The following is a 20720-nucleotide window of genomic DNA, read 5'->3' on the forward strand; positions in this document are numbered from 1 at the left end:
TCCCCACAGTCCCCAAGCGCGAGGCTGCGTGCAGAAATCTGAGTTCACTGGGAGACGTGTCAAACAACGTGCTGGCAAAGAGCTCCCACGTGTGCTCCTTGCAGCAAATCCAGGGAATATACAGAAACCCACCACATGTACCCTAAGGTGCTCTGGTATTTTAAACCAGAAATCTCTCCTCTCTCAGGTGTCTGTGCGTTAAAGACAAGATAATCCTTCCTCAACGTGCAGAGCAAACCTGCTGCCTCTTACTGCAGCCAGCCCAGGTGCAGTGAGGACAGCTGAGCTGGGGCACATTCCCCCAAGATAAGGAGTCCCCTGGAAGAGGCCAACAGCAGCACTGCTTAGTGCTCCTTGACTCCAGATGCAATCAAGCCACAAACAAGAGGGGGCACAAGCCTCAGCTTTGTTTAAATCATTAAAGCTGGATGTTTACATTCAGTCTAAGGTGAATCAATGGCATCAAAAAAATAATGTCCTATCACTGAAAGGTGTGGGATCATTCATTCAAATACAGTAAAAATGAAGTCTGTATATATATGGAACATATAAAGACTAAGACTGGGCCACTAAGGAATTTTTATGCACTTGTTAACCTTCCATTCCCAGTAAAACCTGTGCCAGCCACATTGTAAAACTTGATTTGGATGGATTCTCCTGTAAACTCCTATTATTCCAGATCTATTTTTCATAAAATAATTTTATAGACTTTTCCTGAGAAAAAAATCTTTACTTCACGACAGCATACTGATAGTAAGGTCATACTTTTCATCCCAAAAACCTCGCAAACTCAGAATAATTCTTCAAGATATGTTATCACCACCATTTCCTTGGTCAAAATCTCCACCATTAAGGAAAAAAACCAACAGTTTAAAAACCAAAAGAATGAACCTTGAATTTTGAAAAAGAAAATTATGTCCTATATTAAGTACAAAGCAACTGTAGAGGGATGGCTTGTTTACCTCCTTCTCCCAAGCTGAGTTTCTATGTGCATGTCAAGATGTTATTTTAGCTGACACACTTAAGGTCAGACAACTTGGGCCTCTGCAAAACACCAGTGTAACACTTCGTTTTAAACAAGACTTTTCATGTGCTAATCTCTGGAGCACCTAAGGCAAGGGGAAGTGTCATTAGCCCAAGATGCAGGTGCAGGAATGACCCAGAGCTGGAATGCCTGGCAGAGGTTCCCTGTCCCTCGATGTCCCCAGGGGCACTAGACCCATACAGGTGGAGGAAGGTTAACATGGATAAAAAAGGAGGTCTCCAGATTTGCATGTGCACTCCACAGAGGATGCTGGGAAATGGGCAGAGTTCAAGTCCTGGCTCTTATGGAAAATATCTCCTCGCTTTTATAGATAGTGATTGTTAGTCACGTTGAACTACCAAGTGTTTAGTGTACTCAGTTTTTCTTTCACTGAAATACTTCACTTTACAAGGATTGTGGCATGCAATTCGTTTGTGAAATTGGTCATGGCACCAGATGTTAACTGGGGCCTGGAAGAATCACCTTTCTATAAAATTTCCAAACCATCTGCCCAGTGCAATGTCAGTACAGAGAACTTATTTGTTGTGGTTTAACCCCAGTCAGAAACTCAGCCTCACACAGCCAGTCATTTGCTCCCCCAGAATGGGATGGGGAGACAATTGGAAAAGTAAAACTGAGAAAATCTGTGGGTTGGGATAGAGTTTAACAGGTAAAGCAAAACCCATGCACACAAGTGAAGCAAAACATGGAATTAATTAACTGCTTCCTACGAGCAGGCAGGTGTTCAGCCATCTCCAGGAGAGCAGGGATCCATCAAGCATAATGGTGACTTGGGAAGTCAAACATCAGCCCTATGAACACTCCCCATTTCTTCCTTCTTCCCCCAGCTTTATATGCTGAGCATGATACCACATGATCTGGAATATCCCTTTGGTCAGCAGGGGTCAGCTGTCCTGGCTCTGTCCCCTCTCAAACCCTTGCCCATCCTTAATCTCCTCACTGGTGGGGTGGCATGAGAAGTAAAAAACACCTTCACTCTGTAGAAGCACTGCTCAGCAATAGCAAAAACATTCCTGTGTTATGGGGACTGTTTCCAGCACAAATCCAAAACATTGCCCAGACTAGCTGCTATGAGGAAATTAACTCTATCCCAGTCAAAACCAGCACATTATTTTAAGAACTTCTCATGTTTTGTTTTTCTTTAAATAAGAAAATGAAATTAGGACTGTGGGGGAAAAACAATAAATAATGACATAAATATGAAAATATGGAGCTCGAAAAACTCAAGGGCTGAACCCATGTGCGCTGAGCAGAGGGACTGACTAGTTCCAGTATGCAAAAGGCTCCTTCTTTTAATCTGCTTCTGTCAGGTTAAAAAGCCTGAAGAGCTGTTGGCAGCTTAGGAGTCCCTCTGCCACCTGAACACCAGCCACCCACCTACTACTGCCAGTCTGTAAACTCATACAGTGGCTTGTTTTGTCCATTTTCTTTTCCTGCTGTCTTTGCCATAATTTTATTAGCTATTAGTTTTGAATCCTTATCATATTTGTCCCAAAGGAGAATGAAAGCAAAGCTGAAAATGAATCTCAATAATAATAGAAATCCCTTAAGTCTAGTTAGCTTTTGATCAGCAAAGCCTTTAAGAGGGCACAGGGCTGTAGCAGAGGCACTGAGTAAGTAAATGGTCAGTGTGCAGATCAAGCTTTGACGATGCTCTCCACAAATAGAAGGGCTAGAAACTTTTATTATCACTCTTTAATTTATTCCCTCACTAAAAAATTGGGCACACTTCCATGGTTCCCTTGCCAGCTGGTAGTAGCAGACTGACTTTGAGAGCTCTTTGCTGATGACCTGTATTTCCCAGAAAAAGCAGCAGGGATACAGCTTAGAAACATTTCTAACTCAGACTAATTTTTTAATTACTTAATTTTAGGCCACATACTTCAAAATTAGGTTCCCTCCTGCATTACTAATTACTTTTATGCTAACATCTTATATTCAAAGATGAACAGTGGATTTTCCAGCAGTGACTATGATAAAATAAAATATCTCTCTGTTCTATTCCCCTGCCCCTGAATGTACATGTACCCCAAGCTACATTCTGGTCCTAAGCAATTAATTAATAATAGAAAGCTAGCTATAATTATTACATCTCCATCCACTTTTCTTTTTAAATTAACTCTATTCAATACACAACCAGGTTTCAGTGTGAGAGGACAAAATTCAGATCAATATCTACTGAAGTGTAGCACAGTAAGTGCGCTCTCATACTTCATAAATAACCTGTCATAAGTGAGCAACTCAAAACTTTATAAGCATTTTCTCAGAACCTATCAAAATGAAAAGCTATGTCTACCTTATTCCACTGTTGGCAGCATTTTCAAATATAAACGGAACCATACTGATAAAATACATTTTGTTGTTTTGCCTAGTTTTAAAGAATTCATCCAGTAGGCTTCCACTTACCTCTTCCACTGATTCTACAGCTCTATTAGAGGCATATCCCTGAACACAGTATCACACTGCATCATTTTCTAAACAAAAGTGGAATTTAAAACACACAGACGTGCATGCATTTCACCTACATAACTAAGCACATGAATTAATCCTCAGGATAATTTCCCCTTTCCTAGCAAATCTGGAAAGATCGAATTTAATCTTCAACCAGCCCACTGTTTGACTTAAAAACTGCTATCAAATACTTTCTTGCGTTTTGGTTGTTTTGTTGTTTGGGATTCTTTTTTCATGAGATTAAGATAAAAAATATTACTTTTTTCATTTACTGGAGGAAAGACTGCACTGATGGATTTCACATTCAATGATTTCATGTGAGAATGAGTAACACCATTTTTTAAAAGGTCCTATTCTTCATAAATACTGACAAATGTAAACCACAAAAAAAGAAAAAATAAACCAGCTATCAAGACACAGCAGTAGTAACATGCATGTATTTGGAGTGCCCACTGCAGACACACATCCCTCTCTGCTAATAAAACAGGAAAAGCAGTGAATAAACATGATAATGCTCTAAACACATCCAGCTGGTAGCCTAACGCAGAAATCGTGCTCCTGTATTCTGCCTGGGTCTCACCTCAGCATTCACACAGCACGAACCCTACAAGACTCCCTAAATGATGGTCACTAAAGAAAATGACCCAAAGTACCTGCCAGGGATCTTGGTGGTTTGCTGTGTCCTGTCCTGCTTTTAATTCCAAAGTCATCATTCATGACTTTAGTGCATATGTATTAAAAGAGATACCTGCTAATTCCCCTGCCAATGCTTGGGAATCCATTCCCATGAGACACTTAATCCATAGGGACAGAAAGGTACATCTGCTAGCCTAAACGACACACTTTGAGAAGCACAGCGCAGGCCTAAGAAGCTAACTTAATCTTCCATTCATATTCCATCCTTTCACCACAGGCATTCCAGACCATATTATAATCCCCAGAGGGTATCTACGGTGAAGATGCCAATCACTGAACATTTACCTCAAGGGCTGGCCCCATTTACTCATTAGCTTCCTTAATAAATATTATAACTATATAACCTTCTGTGGCACACTTCTTAGTAAAGGGGGAATATTTTTCTGTCAAATCTTCTGTAGACAGCATTAGATGTATTCCAAAATAACTAATACCCACTACAAGGACTGAGGTAACTAAATCCTCCCACACCCAATAATGAAACATAACAACTAAAGACTCGGTTGCAAATGACACGTTCTTTTAGGATTATAGGGTCTATACATTCATCTATCTGTGCCGTAAAGCCATGGTTACATCCAGACAGCCTTGTGCACTTACTATGGACAGAGCCATGGATGATTTCTAAAAATCATCATCTCAGCATGTTTCAATATTCTGAAGAGCAAGTGGGAGCAAATCATACATTTGCCTTCAAGCCCTGGAACAACACAAGCTAACGAGCACTTAATTTTCCATTTCATCATCAGGAATAAGTGAATCATAGTATATTCTGGGTTGGAAGGGACCCACAAGGATCATCAAAGTCCAACTCCAGGCCCTGCACATGCTCAGGAACCACACCATATGCCTGAACGCATTATCCAAACACTGCACAAACTTTGTCAGAGTGATGTTATGATCACCTCCCTGGGGAGCCTGTCCCAGTGCCCAATCAACCTGGGTGAAGAACCTTTCCCTGTTATCCAACCTAAACCTCTCCTGACACAACTTCAGGCCGTTCCCTCGGGTCCTGTGACTGTTAAAAGTATCAGATCATATTACAGAAACAATGTCCTTTATAGTTTGTTTTTAGGAAGCACACAGAATTTATCATGGGAAATTTGTCCAGAGGTGCATTATCATTCCAGTTCACTGTGATTTATGAATGGCAGCTGGAGATAGCACACATGATATCAGCAGCTCTGAAATACCGAGTGTAATGTATAAGATACATTACGCTCCTATACTTCTAATGAGGCTTCAGTTCTTTGTCCTCTCCACAGAGAAAAGTTATCATGACATATAAACCAAAGATTTATTACTTTAATTCAAGACAGTATTTTTGTATTTTGTTAGTACCTCAAACTCTGTGAAACGTTTTCTACCTGATATCCAAAGAAGACCATCCACCACATATCCCGCGTGGCAGGAGAGCGACCGATCAAAGGACTGTACAAAGGTCCACTTGTTCTTCTTGGGGCAGTAGCGTTCGACCGTGGGCAGCACTTGGCGCAATTCGTTCCTGCCCCCTACGGCATAGAGGTACTCATCCACGGCTCCCAGCACAAAGTGCTCCCGGCAGTTCTTCATCGGAGCGATCTCCGCCCAGGAGTTGGTGCGAGGGTCGTATCGACAGACAGTCCTCACGGCACACGTGCGCCCTGTGGAGTGCTCCACCTCTCCACCAGCCACAAAAAGGAAGTCTCCCATGACAGCAACGCAGTGGTGGCTCCTCCCCACAGGCATGGGCGCCAGCTCGCTCCAGTTAGCGATCCCTGCGATGTGGACGTTCTCCTGGTCCACCGGGTTGAAGTATCGCAATTCCTTCACTTTACAGACTTCTCGTTTTTTCCCACCAATGATATAAAGAGTGTCTGACTGGAAGCGAGGCTTTGTCCTTGCAGTTTGCCAAACGGGCTGTGCATAGACGCTCTGGTGGTAAGCCAAGGCCTCGTTAATGAGCGCGGTCGCAGTTTCACTGGCTTGGACAAGAGGATGAGTGAGAGCTACAGTGTGCAGTGTATCCACATCCATAAGGCCAAAGCGGACGTACTGGAGAAGCTCATCCAGATACTGGTAGCGGCAGTTGTGCTCCAACCACCTCACAGCCAGCTAAAAGCGGGGGGAAGGAAGGGAAAAACAAGACACATGTTATTTGCACACAATTCTGTCAAAATATGGTCTTTTGAAATTTGCTTGCATTCCAAAAAGCAGATATATATACTTGCCTCAGTCGTGGTATCTATGCATCTAAAAAGCAGCTGTGAAAGCCTGTTAGTCCACATAAAAAGATACAGTGTATATACAAAAGCATTGTACTGCACCAGCTCCCCTAAACAATTTCCACAGCAGTATCAGCTGCTATGCAATACTCCCGTTGTGCAATCTGTTAGTGCTGCTGGAGACCATACTATCCCTGAGTCAAGCTGCTGGAAAAATAATATTAACACAGGGGCTATGGGATCACTGGACACTAGAAAGAAGACTCATGTCAGAAGACTACAAAGAAAAGCCTTTTCTGCCCTCCCTATTTCATCCTATTTATGACAAAGTATTGAAGAAATCTAACACATTACATACTGAATCCTTCAATATGTTTTTTCTTCTTCATTTATTTTATCTATAAAGTGGAGAAAGGTGTAAGTGGGACAAAAAAATTAAGTCAGAGAAGACAGAAGCACAGAAGAGGCCTGCTAGTTTGGGGCAGACAGAAAGCAACAATTCAGCAATTGCAGTTAGTATCAACATTCAAAATTAAACATAGCATTCAAATCACATAAAGCTTATTGAATCCAACTGGTCCTAAAAAGAGGTTAGGAATGGCCTAAACCATTTCAGGAATTGCTGTGCAAGTTTTTTTTGAAAATATCCAGTAATGAAGATACCAAAACTTCCTCAGGAAAACAATTTCCATACCCTGATATCCTTCCAGACAGATTTTCCTCTTACATACACAGAAGCTTTAAACGCTTAAACTCATTGCTCCATTTTCCACCTTTGGGTTCATATTCCAGAGCAACCCTTGAAAATTATTCATCCATACAGGATGAAAAGTATTTTGTTACCTTTTTTTTTCTTCTCCACCTCAGATGCATTTTAATAATGGTGTGAGTTTCCTCTTCAGTGAACAAAGAAAGTATTTCAATGCATCTTAGGTTTCATATTTTCTAAATCTCTGCTGCTTGGTTTACAGTTCTCTGTTACTGAAATCTTTAACGTTTGCTGTTGAAAACTGGACACAAACTTCCTCTTAAGGCTGTAGTAGTAATGAATAGGTTGGAAGAATCCCTTTGAATGTAACAATCTATGCCATTCTTGCCTGTACATCATCACATAAGACTGTCAGTACACTGTGATGTTGATGATCCATGTTTAAGCTTATGACTGAGTACTTTTTTTTTTGTGGTTGGTTGGTTGGTTGGTTTGCTTGTTTAGGGGTTTGTTTGTTTAGGGGTTTTTTCTGCAGAAATTCCACAGTGTCATGCTTTCTCTGCCACTACCCAACTCTCTACTATTACTTTAGGTCACTGCTCCAGTCAAGATCATTCTCAATCCAAATTGTATTTTCAAAAGTGCTAGAAAACCATTTCACCTTCAGACTTTCTGGAAATATAAATCCCTTATTATTCTTTCATACAAGTTATTATCAAAGACATTGACTAGTTCTAGATAAGAACTAACTCTGCTTGATACTTTAACAGAACTCGTGGAGTGGGCATTTCTAACAAGCTGAGCGATAAAAAAAAAATTTAGCTAAATCTTATGGCCCTGTACTGTTTGTGGGAATGTCATATAAAAAAGCTGAGAATAAAGGCTGCTCTTATTCATAGCTTTCATATATGATGTATTAAATTTATTACTGTTTTTGTATTCTGTCAGAGAGGGAACATGAAAACCCAAAACCACCTTTTTGCTAAGATTAATTTGAAACACTTTTTCCTCACTGTGAACACCTGTGAAACAAAGAATCAATGAAGGGCATCAAAAATGCAACAGCAGTACAGTCAGTTAAATGCTGTATTGAGTTTCAAATACATGCATTAGCTATATGTATTTTGATTTGCTAGTAAAAAAGACAAAAATTAAATGTATTTGAAAATGGGTTTGGACTTGAAATCATTGAGCTTTATAGTCAGGTGTTCTAAATCCACTAAACCCACGTGTCAGGTGTCTCCTACTGAGTTTTATCAGGCAACTTCCGTGTCTTTAGCCATGTGAATGATTCCTGAAAGGCGCATAGTGCTCATCATTCAGTCACTTGAAATTGAGGGGAAATTCAGGCTATCTTCAGCATACATCAACTAAATGATATGTGGGTTACTATATTGAGATAGAAGAATTTACAAAAACTGAGTTCTTATCTGTCAGCCCTTGCATCAAACCAACTTTTGGAACTATAAGTTCATACCTTTGCTCACATCTAAAATGGAATCACAGAGGTGTCACTTGGGCTGCAATGACAGACATTACAGACTCCGTAAAAGACAGGTACTAATGTAAACCAGGACTTGGTGACCATAAGCCTTTTAGAGGAAGTTTAATATTAATGACTTATTAATATCTTAGGACTTGATCCATCTGCTTTTGTTTTATTGTCCTGCCTTTGGTCCCCCAAACACCATACTAACTAACACCACGTACATAACTTCAAAGAAATGGTACCTGCATTCATTTCTGGATATGGGATGTGTCATGATCTGCACAGAAGGCATGGACATCTCTATTACAATACATTTTCTCTGCTATAGGAAGTTTGGCATAAGCAACTTGGTTCATACTGTTATGTCTCTACTGAGAAGAATCCTGGAATTGTAAAAAACTGTTCCACTGAAATGAAATGCTTAACTCTTCCCTAAACCACTCCAGCGATGGTTGCAAAGTGATCCAAAGATTCTGTTGGCACTGATATGAGATGTACAATCTTTTCTGAGTCTTGAACCTAAACCTTCTCTATCCATTTCACACTATTTTATCCCCACTCATCTGTCCTGCATCATTTTTTATGAAAACCTTTGAACCTTTCCAAATTAAGTTTATTGCAGCCCGCTTGTGATTCTCTACATGTTGCACCCCAAGGTATCTTTGGAAGGGCTACTTCCCCCTTTCCCCTCTGACAAGCAGCTGCAGCAGCAGTGGGGAGGGCAACGTGAATCCCAGGCTGTCTCTCGTGTAGGGTGCTACTGGCTCTTACCAGACTCCATGTCTGAGGTCAGCTTGCTGTGGAAGACTTCATTTTATTGTATGAGTTTAAAAAGCAGGGCTAAGAACTCTGCACACCACCTGGAATGCTCTGTAAAATGCTCTGTAGGCATTTTACAGAACACAGAGAAGCTTCATTGAGTCTTAGGGAAGCAACAGAGGTCTGTGAATCACAAGGTGTTTAGAAGCTCCTGTCCAAATCAACTCATGCTACTGTTTAAACACAATCTAACTACAGTGCCCTGTGTGACCCACACCTCATCTGTGACACTCCAAGGCAGAAAAAAGGCCTTAAGAGATAAATGCTATATTGTTTTTATCACCTTGTCTTGCTATTTGTGGCAATTACAGTTTTAAAATTCATTTTGGGCCACTACTTAAAAATAAGTGCTAGGAATTTAACCTACAAATGTAGGTATCTATATCTGTATTTAGAGAATACAGGACAAACTCCTAAATTGTGACACAAGGCTATGGAACAGGTCACCTGGTTTCAGGAACACTCACCAACTGAGCCTTAGACTTCTACACTGGTTTTGCAGAACATTGTTATCATGTTCTCTAGCAGAACATGATGTCTCATGCTATGGAGAAAACTGGGTGTGGGTGAAGAATCTAGCAGCTATTGGAGGGCTGAAAAAGTTCAAAGGAAAGAAAACTCAATTCCCAAACACATCTTTCACTTGCAGCAGAAGTAGTCACTGGTGGACTGTAACACAGTTCTAACTTTCCTTCAGTGCAAAGGAGGCAAACGTAACTCTCAACATATGGCAGACACAAACTTTCATGTACGAGACCAGCACACATCTGTATATTTATCAACACAATTTCTAACACCTTTACTCAGGTTTTGTTTAATCAAGACCCAAAAACCTGGTGCCTACATAAAAACTCCAGAATTCACCCCATCTATACACTGATTATTGTGCCTATGTTTTTGCCTCTCTGGCAGTAACAATTAACAACTATAATCAGCACTGGCAAAATAAACTCAAAGCCATTACAGGTTTTATGATGCTGCAAGAAAAGACATCCTTTAAGGCTTCTCTAAGGAAATACCAATAGCACTTGAAATTGCAACGGTGCTTAAAATGCTAACAAGCAAGCAAGCAGAAAAAAAAAGATAATCTACAATTTTGAGGTTTAAAATATTTGTATCAGTGCTAAATAATTTACAGAAATAAGGAAAGACTCCTACTCCTACTCCCATATAGGCAAATTCTGTTTAAACTGCTAGAAGCTTCTTTTCTATTAATTTTAATGTACGAGTGAGTGAAGGAAGCTACAGCCTAGTGCCTATATCAACTTTAATAAATAATATATTTTGCCATATTCATCTTCTAAACTAAGTAAATGACAAAAGTAGACCCTCAGAAGGGCAGGATTTTCAAACCAGATTAATTCTCTTATTCTAATGCCCTAACCCAAAGGATTTTTCTTCTCCAAGGTTACATTATGTGATTTAGCAATGAAGTGCATTCTCAAAACAGCAGAAAAGAGATGGAAGAATATGTTGTGGCACAGCTGGAGCACACATCAAAGTACATCTGCATGTTGGATAGAGAGTTCATTGTTTTTCCAACACCTGCTGCTGTTTCCAGCACAGTGCTTGAACAGTCCAAGTCACACAGGCCTGCAGCACAGTCCTTCCCTCTCTGCTGTTAATGGTGAACACACCACATACATCCTACAGCCAGAGAGGCCACAGAGGCACAGGAGGTTAAAGCTGAACAAGGAATTTCTCTCCAGTTGAAGATAGCCCTGCAAGAAGTAGCTGCCTGGTCCTTATGGCTGCCAGCTATCCCAGGGAGCTGGAGAGCCCATCATGCCTGTGCCTTGCCTGCTCAGCATCCCCTGCAGTCCCTCTCAAGCCACTCTGCTGGGAAAGGTGCCAGACCTGCACTTGACACCACACCAAGTCCTCTAATCAGAAAAGCCAACCACTTCATGGGTGCAAAAAGCCTGACATACTCGTATTTCTTAGACTCAGGTTCACTTAGAAACTAATCTAAGTCACAAAGCCAACGTCAGGGAAAGTTTCTGTTGACAGAGTTCCAAGAAAGAAAAAACTTACCTAAACCTGGGCTCTGTGAGGGGTCACAGGAACTCTATTATAAAGTCATCTTGGCCTGCTCTTTAGTTGATGTATTCACGTTGTAACCCAATGGATTGCAAATATGCTACTTTATATTGTCCAAGGCGTCTAGCAAATGAGATGAAGTCAAAAAGTGACAGCAGTGGAAAAAACAAGGCAACTGGAGTGTTGGGGTTTTTTGTGTTTTGGTTGTTTTAGCAACAACAAAGAACGAAAGCAAGTTTTCTAAGGTTTTAAAACAATTCACACTGTCTCATTAAATAAAATGGAAATCCTAATTGTAATAACCTAGTGAACGTTCTCGTTTTACGAGAAAACAAAATGTTAAATATGGAAACAAAAGTGGAAAGATGCATCTTCCTGGACTGAGATCAGATATGTGCAACACAAGTGACTCAATTTGTGTGTGACAATCTGATAATGATATTAAATCAGGGGAAGAGAAAGAACTATAAATCTCACCTGAACAGTTCTTCTGTTCCTTAACAGAAGCAAAGGTCTTTGGCCAGAAAAAAAAGAAATCAAATTAATATCTTTGCATCCTTAGCATATTGGACAGTGCTATAGACCTGATTCTATTGATTTTTGAAGCCAAGAAAACTCATGAAAGCAACACAGTTACTGCAGTAATCACATTAAAGAACCACCAAGTGAATTTCAAAAAGCAAAACTTGGACTTTACTAGTTGGGTGTTTGAAACACTAGGAATATATATTTTAGCTGTAAACTTGCACATAATTTTGCCTTTTATTAGATTTTATCTAACTCAGCAAGTCTGAGGTGTTCCAGACCGGGACCTCCTGTCTCAAAACCACATTTCAGTTGGCAATTGTCAGCAACATCCTGACTCTTCAAATTTCAAGTACAGGAGCAGAATCTATGAACAAACCAGGACATTTACCAAAGGTCTGAACAAAGTCCACTGAGGGCTATGGAGAAACTTTCACCTAATCTAAAATGAACAAGGGTTTCCAAAGGGCCTGAATTTGGATCTCTAAAGGGTCTTTGTCATCCTCTGTCTCTAGAGGCTACAAAGGACAAAATCAAGGGGGTTTAGGATACTCATTGAAGTTTTTTAAGCAGGATGAACAAAATTTGTCTGTATTATCCATTTAGGAAGAAAAATGTAAAATGTAACATAAAATGTAACAACAAAACACACGCACACAATTTTTCACAGCCATGAGTTACACATGAATATTTTTAGAAGTTAGTAACCATGCAGGCACAGCCTCCAGACTCCTGCAATTTTATCAGTCAGGTACTATCTTACACAGCTGTGGACAGGAGGAAAAATAAGTGTCTTGAGCCTAGATGCAAGACAGCCTTAAAGATAGAAATCTTTTGCTTCTTTTTATTTTGAATTTAAAATGTGCATAAAAATAAGACTCTAATGAGCTGCATGTGGAACAATCAAAATTATGAGGTATTTGCATTTCTTTTGCACCTTGAGCCAAACAACTACAAAATCATGCATATGATTCTCTCAATCTGAACACAGTAAATATTAATAATCTATGAATCAGCAATGAAATACCTTTTGCCCTGAACCCTGAAGAGAGACTTTCTAACGCAAAAAGTTGCAATGCAGTGACTGAGACCACATTTACAAGGCACTGAGCTAAGCCATATGCATGCAGCCTGTGAAAATAAAGCCGTGCCATCCCCCAGCCTCTTAACACAGAGACATTTTTAAATTACCTGTTTGTCAGTTTTACAAATGTGTGTCTACGTAAGCAGCTCCCTGTGTGGCGCTGCGTTAGCAAGCAGGCGTGCTTCCATTTGCACATTTGGATTCTACAATCAGAATTAAAACATTTGCTCTGTTCAGGGTGAGCTGATAAACAGGGATTTTAAATTTTACTTTTTTTTTTTTTCATGTGAAAAATGAAAGAAAAACGTTCCTCTAGATGTATTATGCCTTTGGGCTCCGTGTGAGGGAAGCGAAAAAAGACAGAGAAAGCTACTGTGAAGGTCACAGAGTGAAAGAACTTCCTCAGGGCACAGAATAAATTAAATCCCAAGGAAAAAATAAAATGTGATTTCCAGAGTGTGAGGCACAAACTCAAAATGACAATGATTGACAGCCAAACTATATCCGTGCAATATCGAAGACTGCACGTTCTCATTTACCTCAGTGTAGCCAGCAAGCGCCCATTAAACATCCGTCTGATGCCCAAATTAACCTTCTTGGCAAACTGAAAGAGGCACAAACTATCATAATCAACCTTTCATTATCACAGCAGCCTCTAGTTAAAGGGTCAGAATAATTGTGCCATCAGAGCCCTGATTGTTTTCAATCAACAGACGACTGGAGTGACAGCTCAGTGATGGAGTAGTTTGATGAAACCGCACCAGGCCTAATCAGAGCAGATGAAAGGAAGGCATGATTGGTGCAAATGAACAGTCGTGCCTCTCTTTTTCATTTACAATCTGAAATTACTCTTGAATTTATGGGGTTTTTTCTCCCTTATGAGTACCTCTGAAAGAATGTTTGACTTATTATGGGTTCTGACAGTGCAGAGTTATAAAACACAGGTAGGGTTTTCAGCCCAGGCTTTAAGTGGGTATTCAGCATAATTTTAACAAATTCACTCTTGAAAAGCACAAAATGACTAAAGACTTCCAATGACCTAACCTTTCAGTGCTGTTTGATTAGCAGAACAATTTATCACAGTTCACATTCTTCATGATAAGAGAAGATTTTAAAAAAATGGGAAGGGATCATTTTCAAATGTTTTCTCTTAGCCAATATATTTATCGTATTATTGCTCTCCTGTTTTCTCTCTCTCACACACACAAAAGAAAAATATAAATTAAAGAACACTGCATTAATAACCCTTTTCCTCTTTGAATGAATAATAGAATCCAAGCAAGGGTTTGTTTGCAGATGAAAGTAGAGACCAATTATCATGCCACTGACAGCATCAATATTTAGTTTTCTGGTGGGTTGGGTTGTTCATTTCCACATTTTAAAGGATGGGAAATTAATCAATCCCACTAGGTGTTTCTTACCTTACTTATCAGCACTGATTCAGTGTCTCATAAGTGAACAGGGAGAAAAAAAAAAAGGAGGAAAAAATATAGGGTCTGCTTACAGAAAATTTGAAAAGAATGAAAGATTCAAGTGTCCTGCACCTCCTCTGCTGGGTTCACTTCCTCTCCCAGACTCACCCTGCTCCACCCATAAAGCTTCCCCTTCTCACAAGGCTGCTGCAAGGAAGGTAAGATAAATAAAAATAATCTAATTGAATTGTACCTCTGAAAGAAGCAAGAATTTCAAGTAGTGAGTGATAAATCTTTTGTTCTGAGGTCTTGGTCATCATCAGATGTTTTCTAGTTTGTCAAGTATCACAAAATTCATACCAATGTTCACGTCAGCATACCAAAACCACAAAACAAACAGCCCAGAAGCAAAGATTACGATTTGTCTGAAAGATGAGTGGATAGAAAAGTCTGATCTGAACAGTTTTAAGAAATTTCATGTCCTGTATATCTTCTCACACTACAGAAGGGAAGTTTTACTTAAAAGTTTGGGACTGTAGGCACAACATTCACCTAAGTGGAAGTGCCCTCAGCAAAAGAAGCTGTGAGAAGGCTTGCACATCCGTACTGACACGCAGGGTGCTATTTACAATTATTGAAGTCTACACTTTTCCAAGTATAAAGACACTGTTTATGAAATATATACATAGAACTCTTGGGAATAAACCCAAGACATTCCTCAGAAACCAGTGAATAAGGAAACTAAGAGTTTGGAAAGCTGCCAACACGTGTTTTGTTGGATGCAGCAGAAAGAAGACTCCAAAGCAAACATTTCTCTACATAAAGAGAGGTGTGTCAGACTCACATTTCCCCACCACAGGGGACCACTGCACACAATCTAAGATCCTGTCATCTGCTATTTGCCCCCAACTCCTACCCAGCCAAGCCCAACACTATTGCTAGAACTCTGCTTCAGCAGTGGCACTGGCATTGTGTACATGGGTGCCCCTGAAGTCTGCTCCCAAACTGAAGCTTGAGATCACAGCTGGCAGGAAAGAAAAAATATAAATCCTTCCAGACCCAGATATTATCACTGTGATGCAGTCAGACTCTCAGCTTCACAAATGGACAGGGCTTGGAGGACTGAGGGATTGGTTTAGGCAATAAAGAGGGAAGCCAAATATAAATGGATTGACTTCAGGAAATACACAGCCCCAAAGGAAGATTAAAGTACACCAAGGTTCATCATCTCTGGAGAGTGAAAGCACTTGTTAGAGTATGTCCTCCTGACCTCTGATCAGGCTCTGCAGAAGCTGCAGTGGATTTGTCCAGAGTACTCACAGGGAACTGCTGGCCTAAATAAGAAATGCTCTATCTCTTGGCTGGTTTGCTGGTTTGGGATTTACGTGATGTCATGGTGACAACCTGCAACTTTCAGAACATGAGCCCTGCAGTCTGTGAGCCACTTTGCAAGAGGCAGAAATTTGATTTTGATCTTTCACCTGAAAAACACTGCAGCAAGCAGAGTTATTGGTCAAAGTCTCTAGTACCAAAAATTATGCATTTCATGATATTATGCTGTAATTAAAGCAGAGACAGATAATGCAGGTGTATTAAAAACACACATTTATAAGACATTCACAGCATTAAAGCAAATCACAATGTATTAAAAATACTCCTCCATTTTTCTCAAGTGCTAATAATAACCACTGATAATATCTATCTCCTTAAAGCATTTAAGCAGTAAAGCATCCATCACCAATTGCTGCTGGACAGAAATGTTGTCCTGCACAGTGTTTCAATAGGTGAAGGAGGATAACACAACACACACATCTTTGGCAGATTTCTTACTCAAAATCAAACAGCTTCAGGAGTAACAACTTTAACACCTGTATTTCTGTCTCAGAAATTTTTAATAATTGCTTCTGCCCAGCATCCTTGTGAGAAAGAGAGGAATTGTTTATCCAAAGACAAACTCCACCAACCCAGCACAGTCCCTTGCATTGTCAGTTCAGTGCTTTACTGCAAGCTTCCTTCACCCCTAGTGCTACATAATTATAGTGGCCTTCTCAAAAGGGACATTGTTTCACAAAAAAAGTTTGAGAGAAAGACAATGCTAGTTTCATCTTTTTATGTATGTGTTTCCTATGAAACACAAAAAAAATTGCCAGTTTTGTTATAAAAGTAAAAATAGAATTTATGCATTCAAAATTGTATTCACTTCTTTTGCACACTTTCTCCATTTCTTATATTTACTGGTCATGAGAGTAAGAAGTTTACCTAGAAGACACTGATTAATTTCAATAAAGATATTCCATCTTTTTAGACTTACAATAAAATAACTATGATAGCAAATCAGCTTTACAAAAGGCTAGCTGAACTACATTAATATATAACATTATATATGGTAAGTAATCCTATTAAAGCAATGAGTTGCTATAATAGAAAAACTGTTTTCATCTACTGGAGTTCAAAGTGAAGTAAGGTACAGACAGAAGGTAAACAGCTGTTGTAAATTATCACAGCTCATGAAAGCTTGCCATTTTACACCTTCTGGGTAATCTGAACTTCAAAATTATACAGAACGTTCCTTCCAAGTATCTAGGAGCAAATTATAGGTAAAATCCAGGCTTCCCCAGGAGAAGTTTACATTTCAACCACTATCTCAAAATGGGAACTAAGAGAAAAATTAGGTGTCTTAATCAAAATCTGTCCCCTCAGTCTGTCCAACTGAGTCTCTTTATTCCACAACCAAAAATCCAGTTGAAATTTTGGTGCTCATGCTACAGAACAAAGTCTGGTGATATGCAGGTATCTGAAAGTGGGGACAAAACAATTCCCAAAGTATCATCTTCCAAAAATACTTGAGATATTTTTGAAGCTGAAAAGTGCAAGGCAATACAGGCAATGAACACTGCATCCTTTCTTAACCTTGGAGCAGCAAAGACAAAACTGTCCCACAGTGTGCTTCAAGAGAAGTCTACTCTTGTGTGATCAGGTCCTCAAACCACAGAGGAGTTTCCTCCACAGTCACTTGGCACTTCTCTACCAAGGCAAATTTACAAATGTGCTTCTCACACCCAACTGGTTCTTCCACTGAGATAGAAGGGGCAAGCAAGGCCCTGTGCAATCCTTCTCAGTGACACTCCACATGTACAAGCTTGTGTTTAAAAGCTGTATGAGCTTGTGTGCAGCTCCTATTGCAACAGAGTTCACAGCTACCCCACCAATCACAGCCACTATGTTTTCTGTGCACTGCAATGGCTGTCACACCTGGGAGTCTACACACATAAAATAAATCAGCTGGGAATGATCACAGTGGAAAGGCTCTGCTTACTCTTGTAATCAAGGCAAATTTTGTTTTTTGTTTGTTTTAAACAAGATCATCAAAAAGGAGTGCAGAGAGTGACAATGCAAAGCCAACGAAACCAGAGCAAAGTAATAAAACCAAATCCAAAATATGGCATCCAGAGACTCAATCTTGCTTTTTCCAGAGACACAATCTCAACTTTTTCCTTTGAAACAAGTCCAGCCACAGAGAGTTAGAACTGACAAGGAAATCAATCTCGTCACCATAAACATGTTGCATCTAGGTAAAACCTTACAAAGGGAAGGCCTGGTAAAACCATGGCTTAGGCCTGTTACTTTGGCTAAGCAGAAAAGGGAAAGTGACTCAGCTGAATTAGAGGTAGAAAAACAAGTTCTGTAACCATTGTGAGTTCACATCATGGTGTATGGTGGTTGGTTGAATTCTGTTTGTTATGATTTAAAACTGTGTAGCTGATAAAGGCCAAAGTGCTTAAAAAGGCCAGGTTTTTGCAATGAAGCAGCTCTCCTTTGCTCTGCATTGTCACATCAACATTCCTCAAATGTAGCTTCATAAATCCATAAAACCTGCCTCTCTTTAATAAATGGATAAAATGGCAAGAAGCTCGAGGTAAAAACTTCTTGCTGTCCCTTTTCAAATGCATCAAAAAATGCTCAAGTTTGGATCCTCCATCATTTGTTGTGATGGTAGAACCAACATTGCTAGGTGCTTTATATCTGATAAGTTTTCTGAAGATGTAAAGAACAGAAGTTTATTTATCTCTTCATAAACACAGCTGTTTAACTAGGGATCTTAAATGTGATTTGATTTCAGTTTAAGGAGATTAGGGTTTATGATAGGATTTATCTTTTCTGAAACAGGGAAAGAACAGAGAACATGGGAGGTGGAAAAGGATCTACCTCCAGCAGCCATCATTTCAAAATCTGGAATTGCTCATTTTTATTTTTAAAGAAAACACTCAGGTTGACATCAAATGTATTGGAACTTTACATAGCCACATTTAGCACTAAAACAAGTTGCTGGTATATAATTAATAAGTGGAAAAGACAATTTTTACAATCTGATACACACCATTTTTATTGCTATTCCTCTCTTGCTATTTTCCCCTCTGAAATATATTTTAGAAGTGTAGCAGCTCACTCCAGAGACAAGAATCTACAAGCTTTCATCAGTAAAAAATTGTTAGAAAATGAAATAGGCACAAAATTGAAAAAATTCTATAAAAATGCAATTCAGCTCTGTGAAAATTAGTCTAAATGGTTCTTGAATGTAAAAGGATTCCTATTCCTTTCTTCCCTATTGTTAGGCTATAATTTTCTAGGGATTTAATAAGCAAATCCAACAAATCACAAAAAATGTATAATTTTCTATAATAATCTTTACAACAGATATACAGGACTTGTATGTCATCAATATCCTTGGTCATGCACAAAAATGTACTTCAAAGTACATGCTCTACTTAGCTGGTTTATAAATATGCATGTGTTCAACACACTGTGTTACTGCAAAACCTCTGATGTCAAATTTTCCAACCAAAATCACAGAAACGTTTGGGTTGGAAGAGACCTTAAAGATCACCTACTTCCAACCCCCTGTCATGGGCAGTGTCCACTAGATCAGGATGTTCAAAGCTCCATCCAACCTCACCTTGAACACTGCCAGGGATGGGGCATCCACAACTCCTCTGCCAGTGCCTCATCCTCCTCACAGTAAGAATTTCTTCTGTATCTCTGATCCAAACCTACCCTTTTTCAGTTTAAAGGCCATTTCCCCTTGTCCTATCACCACATGTCCTTCAAAAATGTCCCTCTCCATCTTTCTTGTCTGCCCTCTTAGATACTGAAAAGTTGCTATAAAGTCTTCCTGAGGCCTTCTCCAAGCTGAACAACCCCCACTCTCTCAGTCAGTTTTACTGACTTTGATTTAATCCCCACATGATGGATTTCAGCTTTAACTCACTGCTTAAACAAATGAGTCTTGCATTAATTTTTCAAAATCAACTAATTGTTCTAAGAAAGCTATTTCTTTCAAAAAGTGACTTAAACATTTTGAACCACATTTGTTATTGTATTTGAGATCCCAAAAGTATCTAATGAATTGGGAATGTCAGAGCTTCCCCACTACAAGATTAAGATTACAAGAATTTATTATATAAACCCACTAAATAATACCTGCAGCAAACTAAAACACCTGTAACTACTATAAGACAAACCTTGTAAAATTATGACCTATAGTTTCACTCAAAAATCAAAATAGGCTCCACCCTAAAGAAGCACTTTGAAAGCTCTTCAGCACAGATCTTCACTTCAGAGACTGTGATCTTTCAATCTGTCATTACTATCCCATATAGGCCTTTAGCTTGGAAGCCACTTCACAGGAAATCTTCTTAAGATCTTTTTGACAAGTGTATTTGTCATAATTTCTTCCATTTCTCCCTGGCATGAGGGAGTCCAAAGTGATCAAAGGAGTAAAAGGAACCCTTCGTCACAAGGCAAGGAAACCCCCAGCTCTGCAGCTCATCTGCACATCTGGAAGTTGCCAAGGGTGTCCCACAGCTGGAGTAAGAAAGGCTGTGCAGGAGTGACACCGCTTTTCCATCTCCTTGCCTCCTCACCCTCCTGGAGCCACCGGTGCCCTGATCCTGGGGCAGGAGCAGTAGCACAGGGCACCAGGTACTGCGATCTCAGCAGCTGTGCTGAACCAACACACCTGCTGCAGGTCTAGACACACAAGTGAGACTTCACCACATCTCACTGGGCACACTTTGGGCCCTTAGCTGGAATCTCATTCTGGGGTTATCTTAACACATTGATGACCATGTGCACGGGTTCAGGAAACATGGAATTCAATTTTCTTCCACCGTCTTCTTTGGCTTTGTGGTTACAAAGTAATGCTTCTATCAGCTCCCAAAGGAAAATTTGTTGAAATACAGAACTGGG

At 39.7% G+C, this 20720-nt stretch overlaps 1 protein-coding gene across 3 annotated transcripts in view; it reads right to left on the minus strand.

Moving 5' to 3' along the window:
- KLHL32 (kelch like family member 32) overlaps positions 1–20720 on the minus strand; it is a 123122-nt gene that overhangs the window by 11823 nt on the left and 90579 nt on the right. For all 3 annotated transcript variants that reach the window (XM_077174730.1, XM_077174732.1, XM_077174731.1), the window contains exon 7: positions 5560–6286. In XM_077174730.1, the coding sequence (XP_077030845.1) occupies positions 5560–6286 (727 nt within the window). The remainder of the gene's footprint in view (positions 1–5559; positions 6287–20720) is intronic.

Source organism: Agelaius phoeniceus, chromosome 3 (genome assembly GCF_051311805.1).
Source record: "Agelaius phoeniceus isolate bAgePho1 chromosome 3, bAgePho1.hap1, whole genome shotgun sequence".
Classification (NCBI taxonomy): domain Eukaryota; kingdom Metazoa; phylum Chordata; class Aves; order Passeriformes; family Icteridae; genus Agelaius; species Agelaius phoeniceus.